Here is a 23,964-nt window from a genome sequence, read left to right as displayed (position 1 = left end):
GCCTAGGCTAGGCGCGGCACGAATTGAAAACTGCGCTGCATTCGGCTGGATGACTGAAGTAGACAGACTCCACAGAGGCAGACAGAGTCAGAGGTAATTATTAACTCAGACTTTGTCACAATCACATCGGGGTTTTTAAAGGAGGATTGAAGTTAAATAGAGCTCCTGATGGCTCTTTACCGGTATACGATTTTGAGCCTGAATTAGAGTGAGCCTAGATGAGGGGGTGTTACTTGTGCTAACTAGCGGGTGTATGTACGGTCGGTATTTTGATGCCCTATGCATGTCTGTGCGTGTATAATTTCTCAATCCCGCAAGCGGATGTACGCGATCACGTTTCTGTGATGGATGTATCCGAATCGCACATGAGCTAAATTGCTGGTTAACTGTATAGCAGCGTCAATTCTTAGAATGACTTCCATAAATTATCAATAAGCATGTCTTACACTAACTAGGCACGGCCGTAGTCACTAGATGGCGCTGTCGCGGAAGTGCTCAAAATTTGTACGTAAGTTTCGTCCGCTTGTCAATGAGTGAAATCGCATAGCGATGCGATATCGTCAAAATTAAGCCCCTGTCAGCGCGGATGAATATGATATTTTCTCTTTGTGATTGTCCTCCCGTGCGATGAAAAATATGTCATCGTAATGCATAGGACTTTCGCGAGCTACCGAAGTCATTTTCGTGCCCCAAATTCCATGAAATCTTCCAAAAATAACCATGAAAGTGTCGGTAAGTCAAAAGTGTCGTGAGTTGCTCTCAATTCTTACCTTATTTAGTTGTATTTCTTGCAAAATGGGTCTCGAAGTGTTCTGGATTTTCCGTTGATTGTGAAACTTGAATTGATTTCCTTTCTGTGTCTTGCAGTTAAATTGCAGCGCGGGGAATCGCAAGGGCTGTGGAAGCCCTTCTCATATCAGTGAGGTTTACAAGCTGAGCTGCCCTTGAATTTGGTCGAATTTCGAGCCATTTTAATCGCGCGCACGGGATGATTAATTAACATAACAATTAGCAGATTAGAGATCAAGATTACGTCACGTACGTGCGTACGTGTGATACACAGAAATGAAATAGAACTTGAATCACACGGAATCACAGTCAAGAAATGCTTTGTTTTCTTTGTTTGCTAAATGATTTCCTGAATTTAAAATCATGAATAAACACCAGAGTAATGACATGAAGGAGATAATCATGGTCATATGAGGAATAACTAAATATTTTCTGAAAATGAGTGAATATGATGGGGCAATAATGTGCATGCACTGGAAAATGAACATTCACCTCACTGTCAGTGCCGTGGTGTCAGTGACTCAGACACAGTGCTTTACTGCCTTTTACTGGCATTTTCTTTGCACTGCCGCCGCCACTGGTTTTTTCTTTTGCCAACTAGATTAAAACTCATTTATATATTAATATGTTTATTGCAATTTTTGAATAAATGGTAATACAAAGTGGAAAAAAAATGAAGTAAAAATAATTTGGACTAAAATATGCCATCACCCCCCCTCTAAAAAATACACACTATCTTGAATGACTCGTTTATTTAATTTGCATTGAAAAAAAATAATAATTGTATTTATGCACTTTTTTATTTCTCATTCTTTCTGCCAGAATATCAGATGCCATCATGAATAAGGGCTATTTCACATTAAGTGTACACTTTTGAAAAAATGGACTTTCCCCTATTTTAGCTGATTTGTAACATTCAATTGATTGTACTTGCAGTTTGGTTTGATGCACCTGATCTATTCCAATCTACAGTTGCAATTTCATGATGGTTCAAGTACTTTTTCTGTTAATTTTCGGCATTTTTTGTGCATTTTTAACAGAAAATGGAGTCTCATTCAACATTTTCAAAAAAGTTAATTGATATCTTGGATAAATTTGAAGAGAGATGTGTTGAATATTAATGTTATGGAAAAGTACAACTAGTAAGCAATACAATAAACTTTATTTGATCGAATTTGACCTATAATTGAGAAACTTATGAATATTCTTGTAAAATGTGTTTTCTCCGTTAAACAAAAAGGACATGTCCTCTCCAGAACAAATATGTCATCAGCAGTGAATAAAATTGATAAATTTGTGCAAAAACTCTGCTAATTCAATCTTCAGAATGCATGTAAGTCAAGACATATGTCAAATCTTTGACTCTATTTTGCTGGATACTTTTTATCTCTTGGCTATTTTGATGTATCATTTCTCCGTTAAAAGTGCGTCCTCTCCAGAACGCAAGACTTTTTCATTTTTTGAAGCACTAAGGAACCTGATACCCATTGTTGTGGTATAGAATTAATAGTATACTCCAGTTCAACACAATGAGATTCATTTTTCCCTCTTAATTCATATAGATGGTGAGTAATTCACACTTATGCAATGTTAAATGGAATGTCCTCTCCAGCACAAAGGTTCATCATTTTTTAACAATGCACAGAAATAATAATTTTAACAAGAAAAGCCCTTCTTTTATGTAAGAAAATAATGATCTGTTGTTGGTCACTAAGATATAATTCATAAAATATCATTTTATTTATAAGAATTTCATTCTCAATTGAATTATATTTCACATTATCAATATAATTGGGCAATATAGGAGGATCAGACGAAAACATTCCCACACCATGTTTGGATATTCAAGAAAATTTAATGTGATACTATTTGTAATTGTGTAAATGACAAAATCTGCTGATCCTGGCACTTATATACTACCCTTACAAGCAGCAAACTGTATGGTTTCATGTATTCTGGAGAGGACATTTATTTTAACACGATGGTTTCATTTACTCTTGGGTCACTTGTACACATATCTAGAGCTAAGTACTGATTTATTTTTATTTCAAAGTTGTAGGGTGGCTAATTGGCATTATGGTTCTTACTACAGGGCAATTCCATGTTGCTCAAATGACACATTGTAGGCACCCTAGAATATATTGTAATTGCCACATTTTTTACCATGGAGTTTGACAATCTCTTTTCTGTACGAGGTGTGTGATTTCTTAATACACCTTGGTATATTATAATTTGATTCAACAAGTCTATCAGAAAATTTGGAAATTATACAAACTTTTGTTACTAATAAGAGCATGTCTTTATTAAAAAAAGGCCTCATACACTGTACAGTATGTACATACTAAGCAGTGGGCAATGGGTATGTGATTTCTGGCAGAGGTTCACAAGTGTACATGTAAAAGTTCAAAATTTTAGAAACATAATGATTGACAATTTTACCAAAATTAGTTTTACTCATCATGTTACACATTACATAATCATTGTCATGCCCCTGACCATGAAACTTTAACAGCTTGAAGCTGAATATTTAGATAAATAATTATTCAATATTTGGGGCGTAAAACTGTTTCTTATAACCTACATGTATTTTATATGGTTAATCGTCAACATTCAAGTAAAATATTTTTGTTACTTATAGTACATTTTATTAAGTGAAGTGGTGCAGAGTGAAAAATATTGTTCTATTATCTTTAAAAATTAAATTACTTGCAAGTTTCTGTGGTTCACTCAGGAGACACTTATATTTTAACCGTAGTTAGTCCTTTAAGATTTTAGTAATTAGTTTTTTAACAACTAGCAAAATGAGTATTTAAAATACATCTAGACTCAACTGTGCAATCTTATCCAACCAAACACGTGAATCAAGCAAACCTATCTGATGATACTTGTACATTATAACTACATGTTCTTGAAGAACAAAATAATCTCGTAAAAGATAATTAAATTACTCTGACCAAAACATTTTCTCTATTGCATTTCTTGGTGAAAGAAAATATACCCCAATCAAAAAAAATGTGAAAACAGAAAGTGCTACCCTTTGTCTTCTACCAAACTAAAATCAAATGCAGATGTACATGCATATTGGTTGGTATCCATTTGTAATTCTCACCCAGGTTAATCATTTAATTTATATTTCTACTTCAAAGCAATGTTCATGTACATGTAGTACCAAAATGGTAGAAATTATTGGTAGTAAGCATTTGGCCATATGCAATAATCATATCGACTTGTATAACGAAAGATACAGTTTCATTCATCATTATTGATGAAAAGTCTGAGAAAGGTGTGATCAGAAGACCTGAAATGGCTGTGATTTTTGGTTAAATCTGGTTTATCTTACTTGATCTTCAAGCTTTTCTTGCGGTAGAAAATGTTATCTCTAGGATTTGGTCACTATCAATGCACTCGTTCTGTGACTATGACTTGGTAGTCACCCATATTTCCTACTGCAATTACTTCTCCTGGGTAAAGGACCCCTTCATTCTCAAGAGCAAAGCACCAGCCAGTCTCACCGAAATGGACAGTATCATGGCTCATGGTTGATAGTGATGTGGGCATGCTACTTTCATCAAGAGGAGCATCTTCCAGGAGCTGGTATGCAGCCAAACTCCCCATGCGCCTTGAAAAGATTCTATTTGATAGGCTTTGATTTCTGAAAAAATGACTGCAGAATAAGGCTTCTGTTTCTGTGATCGCTTTGATTCATAAGTGAAACACAGAAATTCATCATACCTGATGCAGCAGCAACAGGAGTGGAAGACATTGAACCATTCGTGACAATTGCCTTTTGTGTTTTACCTGCATTCAGACATCATGCTTTATAAAACCCTGATCCCTTAAAACTGGACCTTTTCCCTGCTAGGTCGCAAGAAATTTTACTTCAGATTGATCTGTTGTCTGGCTTTAAGAACTGGTATTGCTTCAGCAAATATACTGTTTTTAAACAGCATTGCTAGTCCATCAGACTGCCAACACTTTGTTCTTTGTGTGATTCAAGTTGTCACATACAATCAGGAGTCAAGTTTTCCTGCAGACCACTTTGCCTCTGTCTTTGGTTCCAGTGTGCACTTTGAATATCATCTTGGCAACACATGTATAGTTTTTTGAAAAATCCACAGGCACAAATTATGTGGGAGTTTACTACTTAGTAGTAGCCTAGTAGTTTATATCGCATAAATTTTAGCACTGTCGAAAGGAGACCTCTTTGCAGATTTAGCTTCTTTTTTTTTCTCTCTCTACAGTGCAACACTTTTCAGGGTTTCTTCTTAAAGTTGGTTAAAATAATTAAGTTCCTTCAGCTAAAAAAAACCAAAGACGGGGGTATTAAGTCACTCTCTGCATTTCCATACTGCCATTTAACTGTTCTATATGAACTCGAATGCAATAGCAATAATAATAATCATAATAATTATAATAATGTTATTAATAATAATAGTAATGATAATGATAACAAAAAAACAGCAATATGCCATTTTTTATAATAATAATAAAACACTACTACAACTACTACTAATATTATAGTAATAATGGTAAATAATAAAAAAAATGTTTCATTAATCTTGTTTAACATAGTCAAAGAAAAGCAGGTGCTAAATGTGCACTTATGTGACGTTATTTTTCATGAAGACCTGATAACTATGAAAAAAGAAAGGCCTATGCCAGTATTATTAAAGGTAGGCCTACATGTATTTTAATAATTAATAGTACATGTACTTTGTTAAACATTGTCCTATAATACTTCAGGACACCTGTGTAAGTTTTCATGTAGGCAAATGGGCTGCATTTTAAGTGTTTTAAGCATTCATCATTTACTACTGCACCAGCTGTTAAATATACAAGGAACGTTGGTTTGGATAATATATGCTGATGTTTTAGATAAAATTCCTACACCTGTAAATACTACTTATATTGTTGTATGTAGGGTATATATGTTTACTTTGCATTTCTCTTAAGCAAAGAATGTCAAATGATTTAGTTCCAAGCAAGAAAGTTGCATTCAAATAAACTGTTAAACAAAATGTCCTCTCCAGAACTTATCAATGAGTAACACTTCGAGGGCTCACACTACAAAAATCTAAATAACATTAATAATGAACACACCAAGAAACTTCAGAGGTATCACTTTAATGATAAAATACTGATTATTTGATATGTCAGTGTGTGTTATTAAAAACTTAAACAAATTAGGGCCATATTTTCTGACGTGTTATATTTAAGTTGCATTTAAGGTGAAAACTTTGTAGTTTATATTATTCCCAAATGTGTCATTTTGCTCTGTAACATTGCAGTAACATTTGGCATGTTATATAAAATATAATTGATGCACAGTTATTCACATATTAACTCACATTCTTGGAGTTCATACATGTAGGGAATATTGTTAAACAATTGTCCTCTCCAGTATACTGAGATAAATGAAGGTTTGGAAGCTCATGTTTGATTAGGTCTCCCACTTAATTCATAATTAGACCCCTAAATAAATAGTTCAGACCTAAATAAAACAGTGTAATTCAAATTTGAAGCTATATCAAAAGAAAAAAAATGGATTCCATGATGTTATTACATAAATTTTACCCCTTTGTCTCTCATTTTGCCATACCACACACTAATTTCATGGCAGAATACAGAATGCGTGAAGGTGAAATGAGTATATTGACATTTGATAAGCAATACAGATGCCTACAAATGAACACAAAACCATTTGTATAATAGTTACAGGGTTATAAAGTTGATGTGTTTCTTGTTAAACAAAATGTCCTCTCCAGACGCCTATTTTTCTTACCGTATTTCAGTTAACTTTTTAAACATGTAAAAATGGACTTGACGCTCTGTAATTTTAGATATTAAAGGTATATATCCTTAAGTTTCAGAATCTGTGAAGTTTTTTCACCCAACAACAACTTTCATTTTTGACCCCCAGTGAGACTAAAAGTGTACACTTAGTGTGAAATGACCCATAACCTCACCTCCAGATTGAACTCCTAAACATCTTGACAATGACTATCTACTGAGATATCTTGCCTTCTTGAGATTGGAAGTTTTAAGTTCAAGTCAGAGTGACCTAAGGCCCTACTAACAAGAAGAATCCAGATTTACATAAAAACAAATCCCACGAAAGATACAAACTGATTTTACTCTTAATGTGTAGTGTGTATGTGAGACTCTGTGTTGTGTTTATTTTGAGGAGGACCTCCTGTCTCTGTTTTTATTATTTTATTGACTGAATGAATGATCAATACCTAAAAGTGAGAACTGATTTTTTGAGGAGAGTACATTAGTGTATGGTTTTGAGTGAATTTGATTTGAGTAACTGTTTTTCTTTATTATTTTTCTCATAATTATTATTTTTGCCTTTTATTTTCTATTTTCAGTTATATATTGTCAGTTACATTAAGTTGAACTTCCAAATTTGATCAAAGTGTTCAATTCTTGGGATAGAATTTTATCAGGTAATAAAACTGAGTTTGATAAATCTAAAAAAGGACACTGAAAAAATATGAACACTTGGAGATGCTCACTAAGAAGAGGAAAAAAACATGAAAGGAAATGGAACTTAAGTGGATGTTATAGCATGCCTTTCGCAGATCTCCAAGCACCAGGAAGGCGGCGGAAGTGGGGGGGGGGAGTATCCCCCTAAATTTGAGGTGGGGAGGGGACGATTCCATCCCCTCAATTTTTTGTTGATAACCTTATTTTTTAATTTTTTTTGGCTTGTCAATTTTCAATTTTGTTTCCTGTGTCCCCCCAGATAATATTTGGTCACTATCTTTTTTTTTTTTCGGGGGGGGGGGGTCAAAAGATTTTGGCGGTTCCCCCCTAAAATTTTTGGCTTCCCCCACCAATGCCAGGAATGTTGATGTTCAACTGAGAGTTGCTGAAGTGGAATCTCCGTTTGTCTGTGAACTTGTTATAGAGAATGATTATTCCAGGACAAGTTAGATGATATTACCCAGCCCATAGCATACATCCCAACAATGGAATGGAGGCAATATACCCCTGTAATACATGAAGTATCATATTATCTTTAGGTTGGTTTGGAAAGTAAGTCCTCTAGTCAATATTAATGTCTGCCCAACAAAATGGTACTATCTGGCAATTTGGTGGTTCAATCACAAGCAGAAAAAGTTTAGTAAATTGACACTAGTAAGACAATTAAACAAATATAATACAGCCAAACTGTCTGACCCCTTACTTGACTACTGACTTAATTATTGAAAAATGACAAGGGATGCTTAGGCCCTTTGTAACCATTTCATTGGGCAGACTGAAGCAGATGACTAGAATTCATACTTTCATGAAGATGAAGGAACATCAAAATGATTATTACAATTTAGCAAATATGAATTTATAACACTGTCATGGTTATAAAAAATAATGAATTTCTATCAAGTAAAATGACAATACAATGTAAGACATAACTGCAATAAAGTAATTTCATTTCCAAAGTATCTTCCATAATTTAATAACCAAATTTCTCAAGATAATATTTCTTCTGCACAAAGTGTATGAAATGCTCAGTGTAAATCATGCTGTTTATAAATCTCTAGGAATTTTTTTTTTTCAAAATGAAAATACATGTAAACTTAATCAAAACCAGGGGTGGTGGATCCAGGATTTATCCTGGGGGGGGGCACATTTTCAGGATGAAAATTTGTCAAGCAAAAAAGGGCCTTACGGGGGGGCATTCTTTGATGAAAATTGCGTATTTTCATTACATCTTGACTGTAGCTCTCAAGGGGGGGGGGGTTGAGCTAGATGTGCCCTCCCCCAGATCCACCAGTGATAAAAATCAACATTTATGAAAGATTGCATACCTTATATTCTGAATTGGTAAATTCAATGCATATGTCTACCAAATGAAACTGACATGTTTGGATAAATTGCTTATTTTTGTTAAAGAAAGAATTCATCAATAACAGCTTAGAGTTATTGAGAAAACATGAAGAAAAATAATATTCTGATATGCAATAACTATATCTATTTTATATATGCTTTTTTTTCCAAAAATTTAATCCTTGACATGGGGGGGGGGGGCTGGTTTGTAGTCAAATTCACCCCCCCCCGTTAAGTAAAATGCTTTATCAAAATAAGATTATGCTATCATTTATAAATTACTGCATTTTGGAGCCCATTAAAATTCAAAATGAATCATAGAGGGCAGTGCCCACCTTATTCACTGAAATTAAGGAGGGGCATGCACAGCTGAAAAACTATCAGCAGGGGCAATAATTTCACTGCAATGTTAGATATCCTAAAAAAAATCCTGAAAACACATAATTAAAATGAAATTAAACTCCCAGGAAGTGCCCCTGTATACTATTACAGCCCTTGACCTGTATATTCTCAAGGGGTTCAATAATTCCTTCTCTTCCCTTGTAGAGTCGGTTCGGGTGCGAATGTGTCTGAAAAATAAGTAAAATAAGGATCATTAGTAAAAATTGTAGATAGAACAGAACATATAATTTTTTAAAAAATTTAGCAAGCAAAAACAAATGATTGGCATTGGAAAATAAAGGAAATTAATTAAAACTGGAATATATATATAAAAGATGGAACTTATTATGCCCCCCCCCCCCCTCGCTTCAACATTTTTTTGTTGTTTGCTTCTGCTTGCAACTTAATAAATTTACCCGATACACCTTTCAAAACTTTTGGCTCCATTATCATGATTATGCCACTGTTCAAGTATTATTTATTTGGAAACCAATGCTAAAACTATAAGGTGAAATGAAATTATAAATAAAAAAAAAACAATATATTTCACAAAGTATAAAATCATAATGATGTAGGTCATGTTGAAATTAGACCCTGGACTGGACTCAAATTAGATCAAGTGTAGTGTAGACCAAATGTAAATTAGACAAAGTGTAGACCAAATGGCAATTAGAATTTTTTTTAAACCAAATGGGTCAAGCCCATTTGGTATATGTATAAAGACTAAAATATATGTATATAAGTTAAAAAAATATAATTAAGTAGCCTAGGTTGTGCTGAAATTAGACCAACTGGACATTTCACAAAATGAGAATTAGACCAAGTGTAGACCAAATGGGTTTAGGACTTTAGCTCATTCGGCATAGACTAAATGAGAAGTGGGCAAATTGCATGTGAACCAAATGAATATACATATTTACAATGTGGAACTGCATGATATAAAGCCAATTTTATGTACCAGTATTTGAAAAAATATATAATTATGTAGGTAATATTGCTGAAATTAGACCAACTGGACATTTCACTAAATGAGAATTAGACCAAGTATAAACCAAATGGCAATTTAGTTGACCAAATGGGTTTAGCCCATTTGGCATTAGACCAAATGACAAGTGGGCAAACTGCATGTAGACCAAATGAAAATACACCAGAAAACACATTTCACAAGTTGGACTGATATAGAGAGCCGTAGCAGACGACGGAGATGGGTACATGATCTGCGTCCGCAAAAAACGCGCACGCATCTATGTACTAACATGAAAAACAGCATATGGGACGATCTGACTAAAAATCGCACATGCGGGGCTATTTGAGAGTCACAGCAGAGGACGGCTAGCAGACGCCGACGGGCGCGCGCATTTAGCGAGCACATCGTGATCGTTTAAAACTATCGATAGTAAGGACAGTGCATAAACAGGGACCCACGATGTCTATGACTTATTCGACCCATGTTGGTGCTATGAAATTGCTCTTTTTTGCAGTTTTAATGAATTTTACGTAAGTTTTAAGTGGTTTCACATGACAAATTAGATATTAAGAAATTTTTTGATATCATTCTTGGGGACAACAAACACATTTTGAAATTCTTGTTGTCCTGCCTACACTAACAGTCTACCATCTATAAAAGTGTAAGCAGTGGCAGTTGCACTGATTGAGCAGTAGAGGTGCACGGCCAATAGAATATGGGAGACTAGACTGTGTCCCATTAATGGACCAAACTCTTTGTTTTTACCCCTTGGTCATAGTTTACAGTAAAACTAAAGGATACTGTACCATAGTCCATAGCCTGTGAAAAACATCAATATCATATCACAATATTACATCAACTCACGTTACACCATCGTTACTCATGTTACATATTTGGGTCCTCATTTATTGTAATACCATGACATGTATATGGCAGTGAGTCCAAACTTTCGCGCGTGTCCAAACTTCGCGGACGGTCATTATCTCCAAATCTAGCCAATATCCTTAAAATCTGACATCATCAATGTGAAAAGCGACCTAAAATTACCCTTCGCTGAAAGTTTTTTAAGGATTAGTCCAGTATTCATGAAAATAGTGGCAAAAGATCGGCAAATTTGTCACCGTTAGCGCCCGTTTTGAAGAAAGCAATAAGCATCACGATATCACCATTTTACAAGCAGAAATCATAAAAAATGTGAGTTAAATGTGGTACTAACCGATTCCATAGCATTTTGCCATCAGTCTGATATAAATATTTCACTTTTTGAGCTTGAGTCTTTGTTTAAATCTCCACAAAAGCTTTGGTGCGCGAAGTTAGGTCACACTTTTTCTGAACGGTTTTCCAGCACAGCCCGCATTCGCCGATCGGAATAGAATTTTGAGATCGCGATACCGGCGAAACCAGTGACCTACTTTACATTTTCGTCCATGATTTTATAGTTTACGATCTTGCCGTCAATGTGGTTACTATTTCTTGAATTGGTTTTGTATAAATTATGAATAATTTGTGGACAAAATTAAGCCTGATGAATATTTTTGAAAAGTGCACGAAGTTTGGACACCCCATCATACAGCTCCTATTTTATTTTTCCTATCAGGTACAAGGAGTATGAAGAGAATTTCCATTGGCACATTTTGAATGGAAGGGAATATTAAAAAATCTAACTTTTTCAGTTTTTTTGTTATGTTACATTGGTTCAAGCGATGGGGTAGCATACTTTTTACCCACTCATGGGATTGGAAGACACTTTTGTGTCTTTGGCAACTCAAAACTAATGCTCCATACATTCTAAAAATCAACTAAACAACTGCTGACCATTCTTTAATTATTTTTTAATTCAAATGAATTCTTTAGGTAAATTTTTACTGTTTTTCTCAATAAAGTTGTTAGTTGAGTTCAAAAATCAATATTTGCAATTCTTGATGGAATTTTTGGAAAAAAATTGCTGTTCCATATGCCCAGAAGTGTACTGAACAAAATTAGGTGGGTGACAAGTTCTAAAATATGAATTTATTTTTTCACCCCATGGCACCCATCTCATGGAATTGCCCATAAGCAGGTTTTTCATGAAAAATTACCCCTTTTCACAGTCTACTTTAAAAATTCACCATCTACTTTTGTTGTCATCCACAAACAAAACAAATGGGCTTCCGACCTCAGCGAGACAAAATTTTGGGTGGAAAAAATTATGCTTTTGTTGATGTTGTTTATTTTGTTCTTTTGCAAAGCAAGTCTCCAATATTGGAAATTGTCTCCCTTCTTGGAGAGTCTCCCATATTGGCCGTGCTCCTCTACTGGTGAGAGATTAATCCGGGGGGCCACTTCCATTCACGAGTGGATACCATGCGCGACCATGGGGTCTCAAAAAGCACCCTAAACACGTAATTTCCATATTCTGAAAATGCACCCCTTAACAAGTATTGGCGTGTGAAACCCTATCCTTAATTAACAAGGATTGGAAACAAAACGATACTCTTGGCAAATATTCCCTGAAATGAACCCCTAAACAAGTACAGGAATGTTTTATTGTTAGGGGTCCTTCGGTCGTCAGCTTTACGTTATTTGGTTAAGTACGACCCCAACTTCTACACCTCGCGCAAATCGGACTCTAAACACAAAGTGTTGGGGCAAAAAGGACATCCTTTATAAAACATTTTAATTTTGTTTTATCATCCCGGCAAATTCGACCCTAAACACGTAATTTTCCTAGCGAAATAGATACCCTTTTTTCATTATTTTAGTGTTTTTGACACCCTTATCACGTTACGTACGTAACGTGCCCTATCGTGAAAAAGACATCCTTTTTACGTGTTTTTTTGGTCGCGCATGGTATCCACTCGTCAATGTAAGTGGCACCCCCGGGAGATTAATAAGGCAGGGAACTGGGTGCCAATGTATAGCCTAGCCTAGAAATCCATGTGGGTGTATAGGCTTGCTTATTCATCTATTGGAAGGTGTTCCAATAAGGCTCTGATGAAAAAGTATACGTAAAATATTTCAAAATATCATCACAGAGTCCTCAAGGCTATCGCCAATTAAGTTAGATGGACAGGCTTTGAATGTATTGGGGAAGACTAAAGTTAGAGCAAGAAAAAGTCTGCAAAAGCAGGACTTCAGCAGGAGTCTTACAGCTGAGGCTAAGCCTTGAGGCTTGATTTCACTCCATGTTATGGTTGGACACTGCTTTATGCTTATGATACATCCATTTATGAATTTCATGTTACCAGTGACTTTTAAATATGGTTACAATTAACTTTGATCATAAACAAATCAAAGGAAGAACCTTTGAATACACTGGTGTAATGGGGGGGGGGGGGGGGGTCATATCCTTGCATCTTGTGGAAGTGGGGGATAATTTTTACAAACAAATACAGGTATTTAAAGTTAAGTGTATGATGAATTGATGACATAGACCAAGTCAATGCCATTAAAGAAATACAAAGGCAAAAGAGGACAGCAATATTTCCCACACACTTTTACGATTTCCTCCGTTTATAGGAGATTTCAAATCTGAATTTTGCTCAAAATTCACATGTTGAATCATCTCCCAATATGATTTTTAAGATTATTCAAAATCTTTCCTTTCTGCGATATTTTCCTTTTTAATATGCAGCATTGTGCTATTTCCACATTTTTGGAAGTTTAGAAGTGATCTGTGATGGCCTATAATTGTTTCATCCCTTTATATTGCACATACCAAATTTCTCTAAATCTTTCTTTGTTCTATTCTTTAAAGGGGAAGTTCAGTCTGACAAAAAGTTTATTGTAAAAATAGCAGAAAAAATAATAAAAAATATTGCCAAAGGTTTGAGAAAAATTCATCAAATAATAAAAAGTTATTAGAATTTCAATTATTTGATTTGTGACGTCATATGCGAGCAGCATTCCTACATAGCGAATGGTAAAAAAACAATAAAATGCCATTTTCTCAGAAAATTGAAAATAGTTTTCACTGTACCTTTTGTATATCAATAGACAATCATTTCACATCCGATCATGAAAAGAAAACAAAATTAAGTCATCAGGAACCATACAAAATTTGAAATTCATACATTTTATATTACATAACACATGAGGCAGCTGCTCGTTTATGACGTCACAAATCCAAAACTTTGAACTCTAATAACTTTCTTACACTTTAACGGATTTTCCTCAAACCTTCACCAATATTTTTTACTATTTTTTCTGCTATTTTTACAACAAAGTTTTCTTCAGGGTGAACTTCCCCTTTAAGTGATGTTCACCCATATGACTCATCTTCTGAACTTCTTTGAATCAAGGAGCACAATAAGCAATGCGCTGTGTACAATCTTGCATTGACATTTTTTACTTTCTCTTTCCTCTGACTCTGTATACAATATACATACATGTATACAGTACATAATATTGGCAAATATACCAAATTATATTCATGCCACTACACCCAGATTATTTACACAAATTCCTTTAAATGTTGAAATCATGCTATTTTGCAGCTCAATCTCTTTCTCAATGAAAAGAATATAAACAAAAATACAATTTTACAGTGCACGCAATCACAATATAAAATGGCAACAACATAACTTTCGATTGGCCAACTTTGTTTCAGTACATGAAGAACCTTTGGAAAAATGAGTTTGAGAGTAAACACGCATACAAAACTGCATTTTGATGAGATAAAAGAAATCTTGAAATGATTCATGTGTAAATTTATCCAACTGAATTTTATTGAATTTATTGCATGTTAATGTGAGAATTCTCTATCTAATAAAATCAAATAGAAATAATTACATGAATAAAGTATAACACTATCATATCATTATTCTTATTCTTCATTTTATTTTCATATTCTACAGAGGAAATCTTTCCCAGAGGGTTGATGTCAGGGATCCCACAGATCTGCACCAAAAATGAGCTCTCAGTATGACACTTCACTAACAACATTTGCATCAAACTTGTTTGACAGTCAACCTGCGCATCTTCAGAATCTGTTACAAGGCTTACAAGCAATAACTACACTGACCGACCAGAATACAAAGGCAGCATCAGACACGAAGCCAAAGATGGCTCAAGGGCAGTATAGCGCAACCGCTTCTACACTAAGTACCTTAGCAGGATATAGCACCAGTGGGACTGTGGACAGTATGTATGGTAGTAAGTCTTATGGAAGCGGTGCATATGATAGTGAGATGTATGGTCAATTTGATTCATCCTTTGAGACAGGAGGAGGTGGATATTATGGGGGTCAAGAGTATAGTGAAAGCAGCAACGAAGGCGGATGGAAGTCATCAGGTCAGAACTACAATGATGGGTCCAGTTATCAAGAGGGGTATGGCGAGACGGGTGGCCAAGGTTATGATAGCAGCTTTCAGGGAGGTTATGGGACAATGGGCAAGGGTTTCAATAGTCCGGAAAGAGGTCGAGGAGCAAGCAGTCAAGGAGGAAGCAGTCGAGGAGGAAGCAGTCGAGGAAGGGGTCGTGGGCGGGGTGGAAATGAGTCCAGCGGGAGGGGAGCAGCAAAGCGAAGAATGCCCCAGGGAAGCTATGGAGGTGCTGAAGAGTATGGAGATACAGGTTATAACGGGAACACATGGGGAAGAGGTCGAGGGCATGGAACAGGGGGCCAAGGATCAGATAGTTCCAACCGAGGAAGAGGTCGAGGTTCGAAGGGATTCGGTCGTGGTGATAATTCCCGTGGAAGGGGCTCGGCAAAGAGGGGAATGCCTTTTGGAGGTGGAGGTCAATTTTCTAATTCCAGTGCACGCGGAAGAGGAAGAGGTTCTGAAGGCAGCGCATGGGGAAGAGGTCGTGGAACAGAGGGAAGAGGAAGAGGGTCAGCAAAGAGGGGAATGCCTCAAGGAGCCGGTGGGTCTGGACCTGCAGCAAAGAAAGCAAAATGGCAAAACGATCAGCAGGGGACAGCAGGGATTAATGAACAAAGATGGGGTGCAGAGCAAGGATGGTCTCGAGAACGGGTATGGAGAGGAAACAACAAAGAACAACGTGGACGTGGCAGGGGTTCTAGAGGCCGTCCAGGAGCAGGAGGACCTCCTCAGAAATTCAAACTTGGCGAAAATGCTGTAGAATATGGATTTGATGGGAAACTTGCTGGACCAGAAAGGTTCGCTAAGACCCGTGGACAATTCAAAGTCTGTGAAATCTGTAATATAACAATCAACTCCGTTGGATGTGCCAATGACCACTATAAAGGCAAGCCTCACTTGAAGAAACTTGAAGCTCATATGAAAAAAGAAGGTAGGCTGTTTTTTTTTTTAATTCTTTTTATCCGTTTTTTATGTTGGGGGGGAGGGTAACCCACAGTGTTAGGAGCATCAACTTGCCATCAATAAAAGTTGCAATGCATCTCCAGTACAGGAGGACGAGAGTCTGTTGATATCTGCCAGGCTTGTATAAACTTAGATATAGCTTTATGGGGATGGTGGAAAGTCATATCTTGGTTGAAATTTAAAATTCACCGTTTTAGTAATCCCTTACTACCTGTAGGAAGTGGAGAATATGCCGGCAACACGCAGAAGCACTTGTCTTAGGGGCTATTTTTTTAATTACTACTCCTGCACCTTTCAAAGCCAGATAGTGTCATTGAGACTGAATTTTGTAGCTTATTATTTAAACCTCAAGAAATCATTTTACAATCTTCTCTAACTCAGTCTATGAAGAAATTTTCATCTGGAAATTTACAAATGCAAACAATTTGACTTGAGAGATATAATGCATGCATCCATGTAACAATACAGATTACAGAATAAACTCATCCTTTTTGTATAATAATATGATGAAAAATTAGAATGTATTTTGGGAATCATAGTATCATACCATTCATTCATTCATGAACAAAGTGAGCCTTTCTGGTATGACAAAATATTGCAGAAATGACATTTTATTTTTGTACATGTACGTGTACCAATGGGGGTATCCTTTCTTATCTGTTGCTGGAAACAGCCGCTTGAGCTTGAATCTGTGTGCCTTGATCAATGGAGCTGTTTTATAAGTATTATTATCAGTAACATCATTTCTTTGACATATTCTTTCAGAATTAAAGAAAACTGTTGATTTGAGCACTGGGAAGTGCGAGGTATGTGATGTTGTATACACCTCCCCTCAACAAATTACATCACATCTGGCAGGAGGCAGGCACAAAAGGAATGTTGAAGAAGGTATAAAGCTATAATTCTCTAAAATGTTACTGGATAGATTTATAGGCAATTCACAGGAAATAACTGATATGGCACTGATATATACTCCTTATTAATTCATTTTTATGGAGCTAAGCCTAATCAGGCATTATACAGATTTTACATGGGATACAACTAAACAATCTAGAATTTTATCAATTGACCTCGGTAATGTGAAGCACTCTTAGGGTCTTTTCACATTTGAATCTTGAATCATCATTTTAATGATGATTACTATTGTGATCGTGGCTGTGATTAGCATTCGTGATTCTAATCATGTTCTAGTTTGGTTTCTCACATGCTAAATATTTGTCATTAGCCTTATTTTTCACTGGAATCATTCAAATTATTTTTTTTTTACCAGGTGTAAGGTCGGATAGTCTTACAGGAAATGTGCTAGAAATATTCAAATACATGATGTGCGGGTAAGCCACTCAGCCATACACCTTTTGGCAATGTCAGGGATTTTTCATTGCCATCTTGTATAAGCTACTGCAATTCCTGCTTCTGATTGTCTTAGAGTAAATTTTATTCAGTGATGATCGGCGGCAAGTTGCTTGATGAAACTCTCCCTGATTCTTTTTTTTGTTCTTTTTGTAGCCAAAGCTAAAGCTGAGGGAAGATCGATTCCAACAGGTGATGAGAAGAAAGGAGAAGCTGCTGCAGCAGCATCATCTGGTGAAAACCAAGAGGTACCTCATGAAAAGAAACAAGAGGTGGACACAGAGAATAAGACGGATGCTCCCGATGTAGGAGAAAAGGCTTCATCAAACGAACGTCCTGGTGAGCTGTTTTAGTGGTGGTATAGACGGGTTATCTCTTTGAAATTTTGACTACTAAATGACACTTAAGCAAACATAAAGTTTGCCTGACTGAAAAATGTGGGTCTTTGTTTGAACCAGACATTTTAACTTGCTGTTCATATCAAAAGGGAAATATATATTTCCATGTATGTAGGCTTTTTGTACACGTCTTCTGTTAGGTAAGCATGAAAAATTATCATTCTGGTTTTGGCCCTTTCCTCCCGAATTTGTATGTGTATTTCTTTAATAGTTACAAAATATATGGTCTGCTGGTAATCTTGTTACCTTCTTTTTTACAGTTTCAGTTAGACATGGTCCTGTCAACGTGGCTTGCAGCTTGATGCCTACTGTATTTTTTTAAAGAGCAAGGGCTTTGGTTGGATTGAGGTATATTAAAATTGAAAATAAAAGATGATGAGCAAGAAATACTCTTTAATGAGATTCTGTGTTTATCATGCAAAAATTCCCCCAGCCTGAGCGTGCTGGAATGAAACGAATTATTGTTGTCAAGTTCATTTCCTATCATCAACAGAACATGAAAATGTGAAACCCCCCAGAAAGAAGAGGAAACCCGCCAATCCAGACAAGGTACCAGGAGAAGTTAGATACTTCCATTGTGACCTGTGCAACATCAACACCACATCTCCTGAGCTTCTTGAGGCCCATTTCCTTGGTAGGTAATTATGGGCATCAGCGCAGAGGATTTTCCTTTGTTTTTTTTTTGGGGGGGGGTCTACAGACCTGCCAACCAGTACGTTTTAGGCGTATTTAGTAAGTTTTTGCAACCAAAATACAGCAGTACGTTTTTTCTTTAAAAATGTGCGTTTTTTTTTGAAATTTTTTTTTTTACAAAATCGTAATTTATTGAGAAATATCATCTCTATTTCGTAAAATGTACACAAATATGGTTATTAGATCCATGTAATTTCAGGTAACTTGTTTTTTTTTCAAAATTATTTTGTTCAAACCAGGGTGAAGATATACACATGTTTCTATGTTTTTCATCAGCAAGAGCAGTGCGCATTTTAGCTTGCATGCAGCTTGAGCGCTGCGATGAGCGAGTGCGCCAAGCATTTTATTATGAAATAACACTTTTTTTGGGAAAAATACATTTTTTTTATCACAGAATACAGTTTTTCATTCCCAGAGGTTGGCAGGTCTGGGTCTATTGTTGCCCTCTCCCCATACAAAAGATAATCCTCTGCTCTGAAGCCCATGTAGGTCATCTTGCATAGCATTTTCCCCCATTACGACTCCCAATTTGACTGAAATGTGTTTTCTGACTGGTCAAACTTCCAAGGTTGCTCATCCCAGTGAAACAGTAGCACCATCATTTAAGGGGAAGTTCACCCTGACAAAAAGTTTATTGTAAAAAAAGCAGACAAAATATTTACAAAATATTGGCGAATGTTTGAGGAAAATCCATCAGAGAATAAACAAGTTATTAGAATTTTTAATTACTGGTATTTGATTTGTGACGTCATATAGGAGCAGCTTTTGTACATTGTATGGTAAAAATTATTAAATGTCATTTTCTCTGAAAATTAATGTTTTGTATTGTACCTGTCAGTATGTCAATAAAAATCGGATCCGCCAGTGATGCAGGGTCTTTAATTTATTTATTGTTGAATTCTTATTAAATTGTCTTCATTGTAAATTCTTCAGCATTATCATTATTGGATAAGATCTAATCGTTTTTGTTCTGATTCTCTGTCCAAGTGCCATTTGCATTCCTTGATTTCTCATTTCAATATACTGCATTCAGGCAAAAAACACAAGTTAACAGTGCAAAATATTGAGAGAACAAACAAATCGTGCACCACGAAGGCGGACAGCATGTTTATGTGTCAGCTATGTAACATCAGAGCTACAGACACCTATACGCTGAATCTGCATTTGGTTGGTAAGTCATGAATCTTTCCTTAAACTTTGATGGAATATTTTTGTTCTTATAATGTGTTTAGTACACCTTGGTGTCTTTGCTTTCATAAGTTTAATTTCATGAGTTTAATTTCATGATGATTTCAGTTTTACGGCACCCTTTAGAAGTTTCAGAATTAGAACTGAATGGTAAATTGTTAGGAATCATATTTACTATCATATCTGACATTCTATTTCATCATATTATTGTTGTTTAGTTGAAGGTAATTCTAAACCTTCTTTATTAATTCTACTAACTAATTTAAAAGAAGATAGAGAATTATAATTGTCTTGTTTAATAACAAGGCTTTAGATCTTTTCTTGTTCATGAGCTACATACAGTCAAACCTGTCTTAGTGAACACCTGTCTATAGTAGCCTACTGCCTATAGCAGCCACTTCGAATTCCTCCGCAGGAAATTCATGTGTTGTAAGCCCGGTGGTGTAGCGGTTCTGACCCTCGTCTTGTAATCAGAGGTGTCAATCCACACTTTGCCACTCTCACCCAGGTGCTAATTGGGTACCGGTAGGAAACAACCGTCATTGTAGTTGGTTTAGCAAGTTTGCGCCTAACAGGCTGCTTGGAAAGCGTGAAGCGCTTTGAACAGTCGTAGATTGATAAAGCGCGATATAAATGCCAATTATGATTATTATTATTATTGTAAACCCTGTGTATAGCAGCCACAAAATATCAGCTTCTCAGACAGTAGTTGACCAGCTAGTCATTGCACTTGCAGCTGCATCCAAACACGAATCTTACTCTTAAGATAAAGATTATACAATCAACATAAGTAGTTGGTGGATTGAAACAGATATAATTTATGCAATATTATATAAAAATAACTTAACTCTTTAAAAACACAGAGGTCTGTAACTGTCTGTCCACTACATTGCATAGTCAAAGGAGACGGATATGACGAAATGACCTCTGAAAGAATAGTCTTTGATGTTCTGTGCTCTTTTGTTGTTTATTTTGTTACACTGATAATAAATGGAATAAAGTGATATATATTTTCACCATGTGTTGTTAAATTGAAAGTGTAGAATCTGGTCTACAGCTTCCTCACAGGACTAAATACTTTATTCAATGTGTTGAAAATTCTAAATGTTACTTGCCACGATGTTTTATTTCTTCAGCAAGAAATCATGCCATTGTTTTGAACTATACCCGTATAATCAAGTAAATGGTTTTCCAGTAGGAATAACACTTTGAATCACTATCAAGGTTGCCAGAGCTTTTATAAATGAATCAGTAGTGTAGTTATATAGAGTCATCAAGTTGTTATATTTCATCTGAATTACTGGCATAAGAATATCATGATATCATTGTATTATTCTTGTAATCAGGCAAAAAACACATGAAAAAGATGGAGCAAAGCAAACCTCGGAAACCACGGCCAATGATGAAGTCAAAACCAACATCACAGAATCAAACTGATAAGACACCTTTGAATCCAGAAAATGAAGAGGTAATTACAATGAGTGTTTATACCATGAGATAAATCTAAGAATTATATATTTGCCCCCTTGGCCTCATCCTACTTAATCTCATTCCCACTTTGTCTTGTCCAACTTTGTCTCTTGTCTCACTTTGTCTCATTCAATTTTTTCTCATCCTGCTTTGTCTCATCCTACTCTTGTTCCGCCTTTTCTCATTCCACTTTCCTTGTCCATTTTGTGAGTGGTGGAGTCCACCCAACCAACAAGTTAATTTGAACAAATAAAGAAATAAAAGAACCATAGCACTAAAATATATCGAGCGCCTCGAGCCATCCTTGTCTTTATTTTTGTCTCACCTGCATAGCAGAGTGAGACTATAGGCGCCGCTTTTCCGACGGCGACGGCGTCAACATCAAATCTTAACCTAAGGTTAAGTTTTTGAAATGTCATCATAACTTAAAAAATATATGGACCCTAGTTCATGAAACTTATACATAAGGTTAATCAAGTATCATCAAACATCCTGCATGAGTTTCACGTCACACGACCAAGGTCAAAGGTCATTCAGGGTCAATGAAATTTGACCGATTTGGGGGTATTTGTTGAATTACCATCATAACTTTAAAAGTTTTTGGATCTGATTCATGAAACTTGGACATAATAGTAATCAAGTATCACTGAACATTCTGTGCAAGTTTCATGTCACATGATCAAGGTCAAAGGTCATTTAGGGTCAATGAACTTTGACCGAATTGGGGGTATTTGTTGAATTTTCATCATAACTTTGAAAGTATGTTGGTCTAGTTCATAAAACTTGGACATAAGAGTAATCAAGTATCACTGAACATCCTGTGCGCATTTTAGGTCACATGACCAAGGTCAAAGGTCAATGAACTTTGGCCATAATGGGGGTATCTGTCGAATTACCATCATAACTTTGCAAGTTTATTGATCTGACTTTTGAAACTTGGACATAAGAGTTATCAAGTATCACTGAATATCCTGTGCAAGTTTCAGGTCACATGATCAAGGTCAACGGTCATTTGAGGTCAATGAACTTTGGCCACATTGGGGGTATTTGTTGAATTACCATCCTATCTCTGTAAGTGTATTGGTCTAGTTCATAAAACGTGGAAATAAGAGCAACCAAGTATCACTGAACATCTTGTGCGAGTTATAGTAGTTTTCAAAGTCAGCACTGCTGCTACGTTGAATCGCGTGTGCAGGTGAGATGGCCAGAGGCATTCCACTTGTTGTTAATTTGATTGTTCTTACTTAAAACACCCAATTGACTATATTTCACAAAGAATCAAGCAATATTTTCAAAGCAAAGGATATTTGAGATTTCATGATATACATAATATAAAATGATTAGTGGGTATTTCCTTACAAATACAATCTGTCTTTCTTATACCATAAACTATTCGATACAAATATTTCAAAATGCTTTCATAATGTGCACCTGATTTTAATGAAATTCAAATTTACTTTATGATCGTCAAATGAAGTGGTTCTGTCTGTTTATGTTTATAGCTCTTTGAAACAGAAACAGCGATGGACACACCCAGGTTCGAGATCTGTGACTAAACAAGATGCTGATATAAATTCATCCATACAGCAAAGCCTACAAGAAAGTACAGCCGATATGCCACCTCTCCAATTCTAAATGGTTGAAGAAACCAGCTAGATCGGATTTATCTTAATGTACTGAGATATGGAAGCTTTAAAGTGACATCATCTTGATGAGATGGTAAGATATCTTATCTTGCCATGTCGATATAATGAGGCTACTTATCTTACTATCTCATCAAGTCATTGGCTTTTTAAAGCTTCCGTATTGATTCTATTCAATGTATAGTTTTGTATGATATTTTGGGATATTTGTAAGTGCGATTTTTATGATGAACATGTTAAGACAGTGCTGCTTTAAAATAATTTCTAAGCAGGCTGATGATAAAAAGAAGCCTAAATTCAGAAAAGTGATATTATAGATTGCACAGAATTGTAAATATCACAAGAGCCAATTCCAAGCATGTTGTTTGCCAGTAAGGAAAAAAATAAACCTACAGTTTTTCAGGATCTCAATCATTGGCTTTGCTTAGCCGTATTTTATTCAGGTCGCTTGAGATGAGTAATAGTATTTTCAGATGGAAATGATTTCATCCTCCTTCATCTACCTGAAGACACGTAAAGAATATATTACATGCATTACTGAACTGTTGACTCATTTGTTTTGTGAATGTGGAAATGTTTTTGTGTAAGTCTATTATGTGAGTTGGTATCTTAAATAAGTACTCGGTTAGATGTAGATCAGTTATCCTTTGCTTTTATTTCACTCTCTGGTGACAAGAATCATAAAAACCACACCTGAATACATGTGGGAAAGATTTGATCCAGCTGATTCTGGCATCATGAAGCTTGCAAATGAAAACATCTTACTTTATGGCTAGGCTTCAACCTATAAACTCTCTCTCACTGTGCTTCTTAAAAAACCTCATCTGATTTGTTTGCTTTCCAAACCAGTTCATTTGATCTAGTCTCGTTATTAGATTTTTAAAATGCCATGGTACCTTTGAATAGAGTGAAACCTGGGCCCTGTTGTACAAAGAGTTACGATTGATAAAAAGGACATTGTGCAAATTTTTCGTAGAAAAAATTAT

The 23,964-nt window shown here is 35.7% G+C and overlaps 1 protein-coding gene across 1 annotated transcript; it reads left to right on the top strand.

Moving 5' to 3' along the window:
- The first annotated feature begins 1 nt into the window (after position 1).
- Positions 2–23,950, top strand: LOC121411865 (RNA-binding protein FUS-like). The gene is made up of 8 exons (XM_041604748.1): positions 2–85; positions 14,804–16,204; positions 17,002–17,124; positions 17,743–17,925; positions 18,478–18,618; positions 19,711–19,848; positions 21,212–21,333; positions 22,838–23,950. The coding sequence occupies exons 2-8, from the start codon at positions 14,860–14,862 to the stop codon at positions 22,889–22,891; spliced, it is 2,106 nt and encodes a 701-aa protein (XP_041460682.1). The 5' UTR covers positions 2–85; positions 14,804–14,859; the 3' UTR covers positions 22,892–23,950.
- The last annotated feature ends 14 nt before the right edge of the window (positions 23,951–23,964 follow it).

This window comes from Lytechinus variegatus, chromosome 3 (genome assembly GCF_018143015.1).
Source record: "Lytechinus variegatus isolate NC3 chromosome 3, Lvar_3.0, whole genome shotgun sequence".
Lineage (NCBI taxonomy): Eukaryota > Metazoa > Echinodermata > Echinoidea > Temnopleuroida > Toxopneustidae > Lytechinus > Lytechinus variegatus.
The sequence above is the reverse complement of the archived record's forward strand: the minus strand, read 5'-3'. Positions and strand labels throughout refer to the sequence as shown.

Coding starts and splice junctions, on each gene's coding strand:
- LOC121411865 (XM_041604748.1), top strand. CDS start 14,860: ATGAGCTCTCAGTATGACACTTCACTAACAACATTTGCATCAAACTTG. Junction 16,205..17,001: donor AGCTCATATGAAAAAAGAAG/GTAGGCTGTTTT, acceptor ATATTCTTTCAG/AATTAAAGAAAACTGTTGAT. Junction 18,619..19,710: donor TCTTGAGGCCCATTTCCTTG/GTAGGTAATTAT, acceptor TACTGCATTCAG/GCAAAAAACACAAGTTAACA.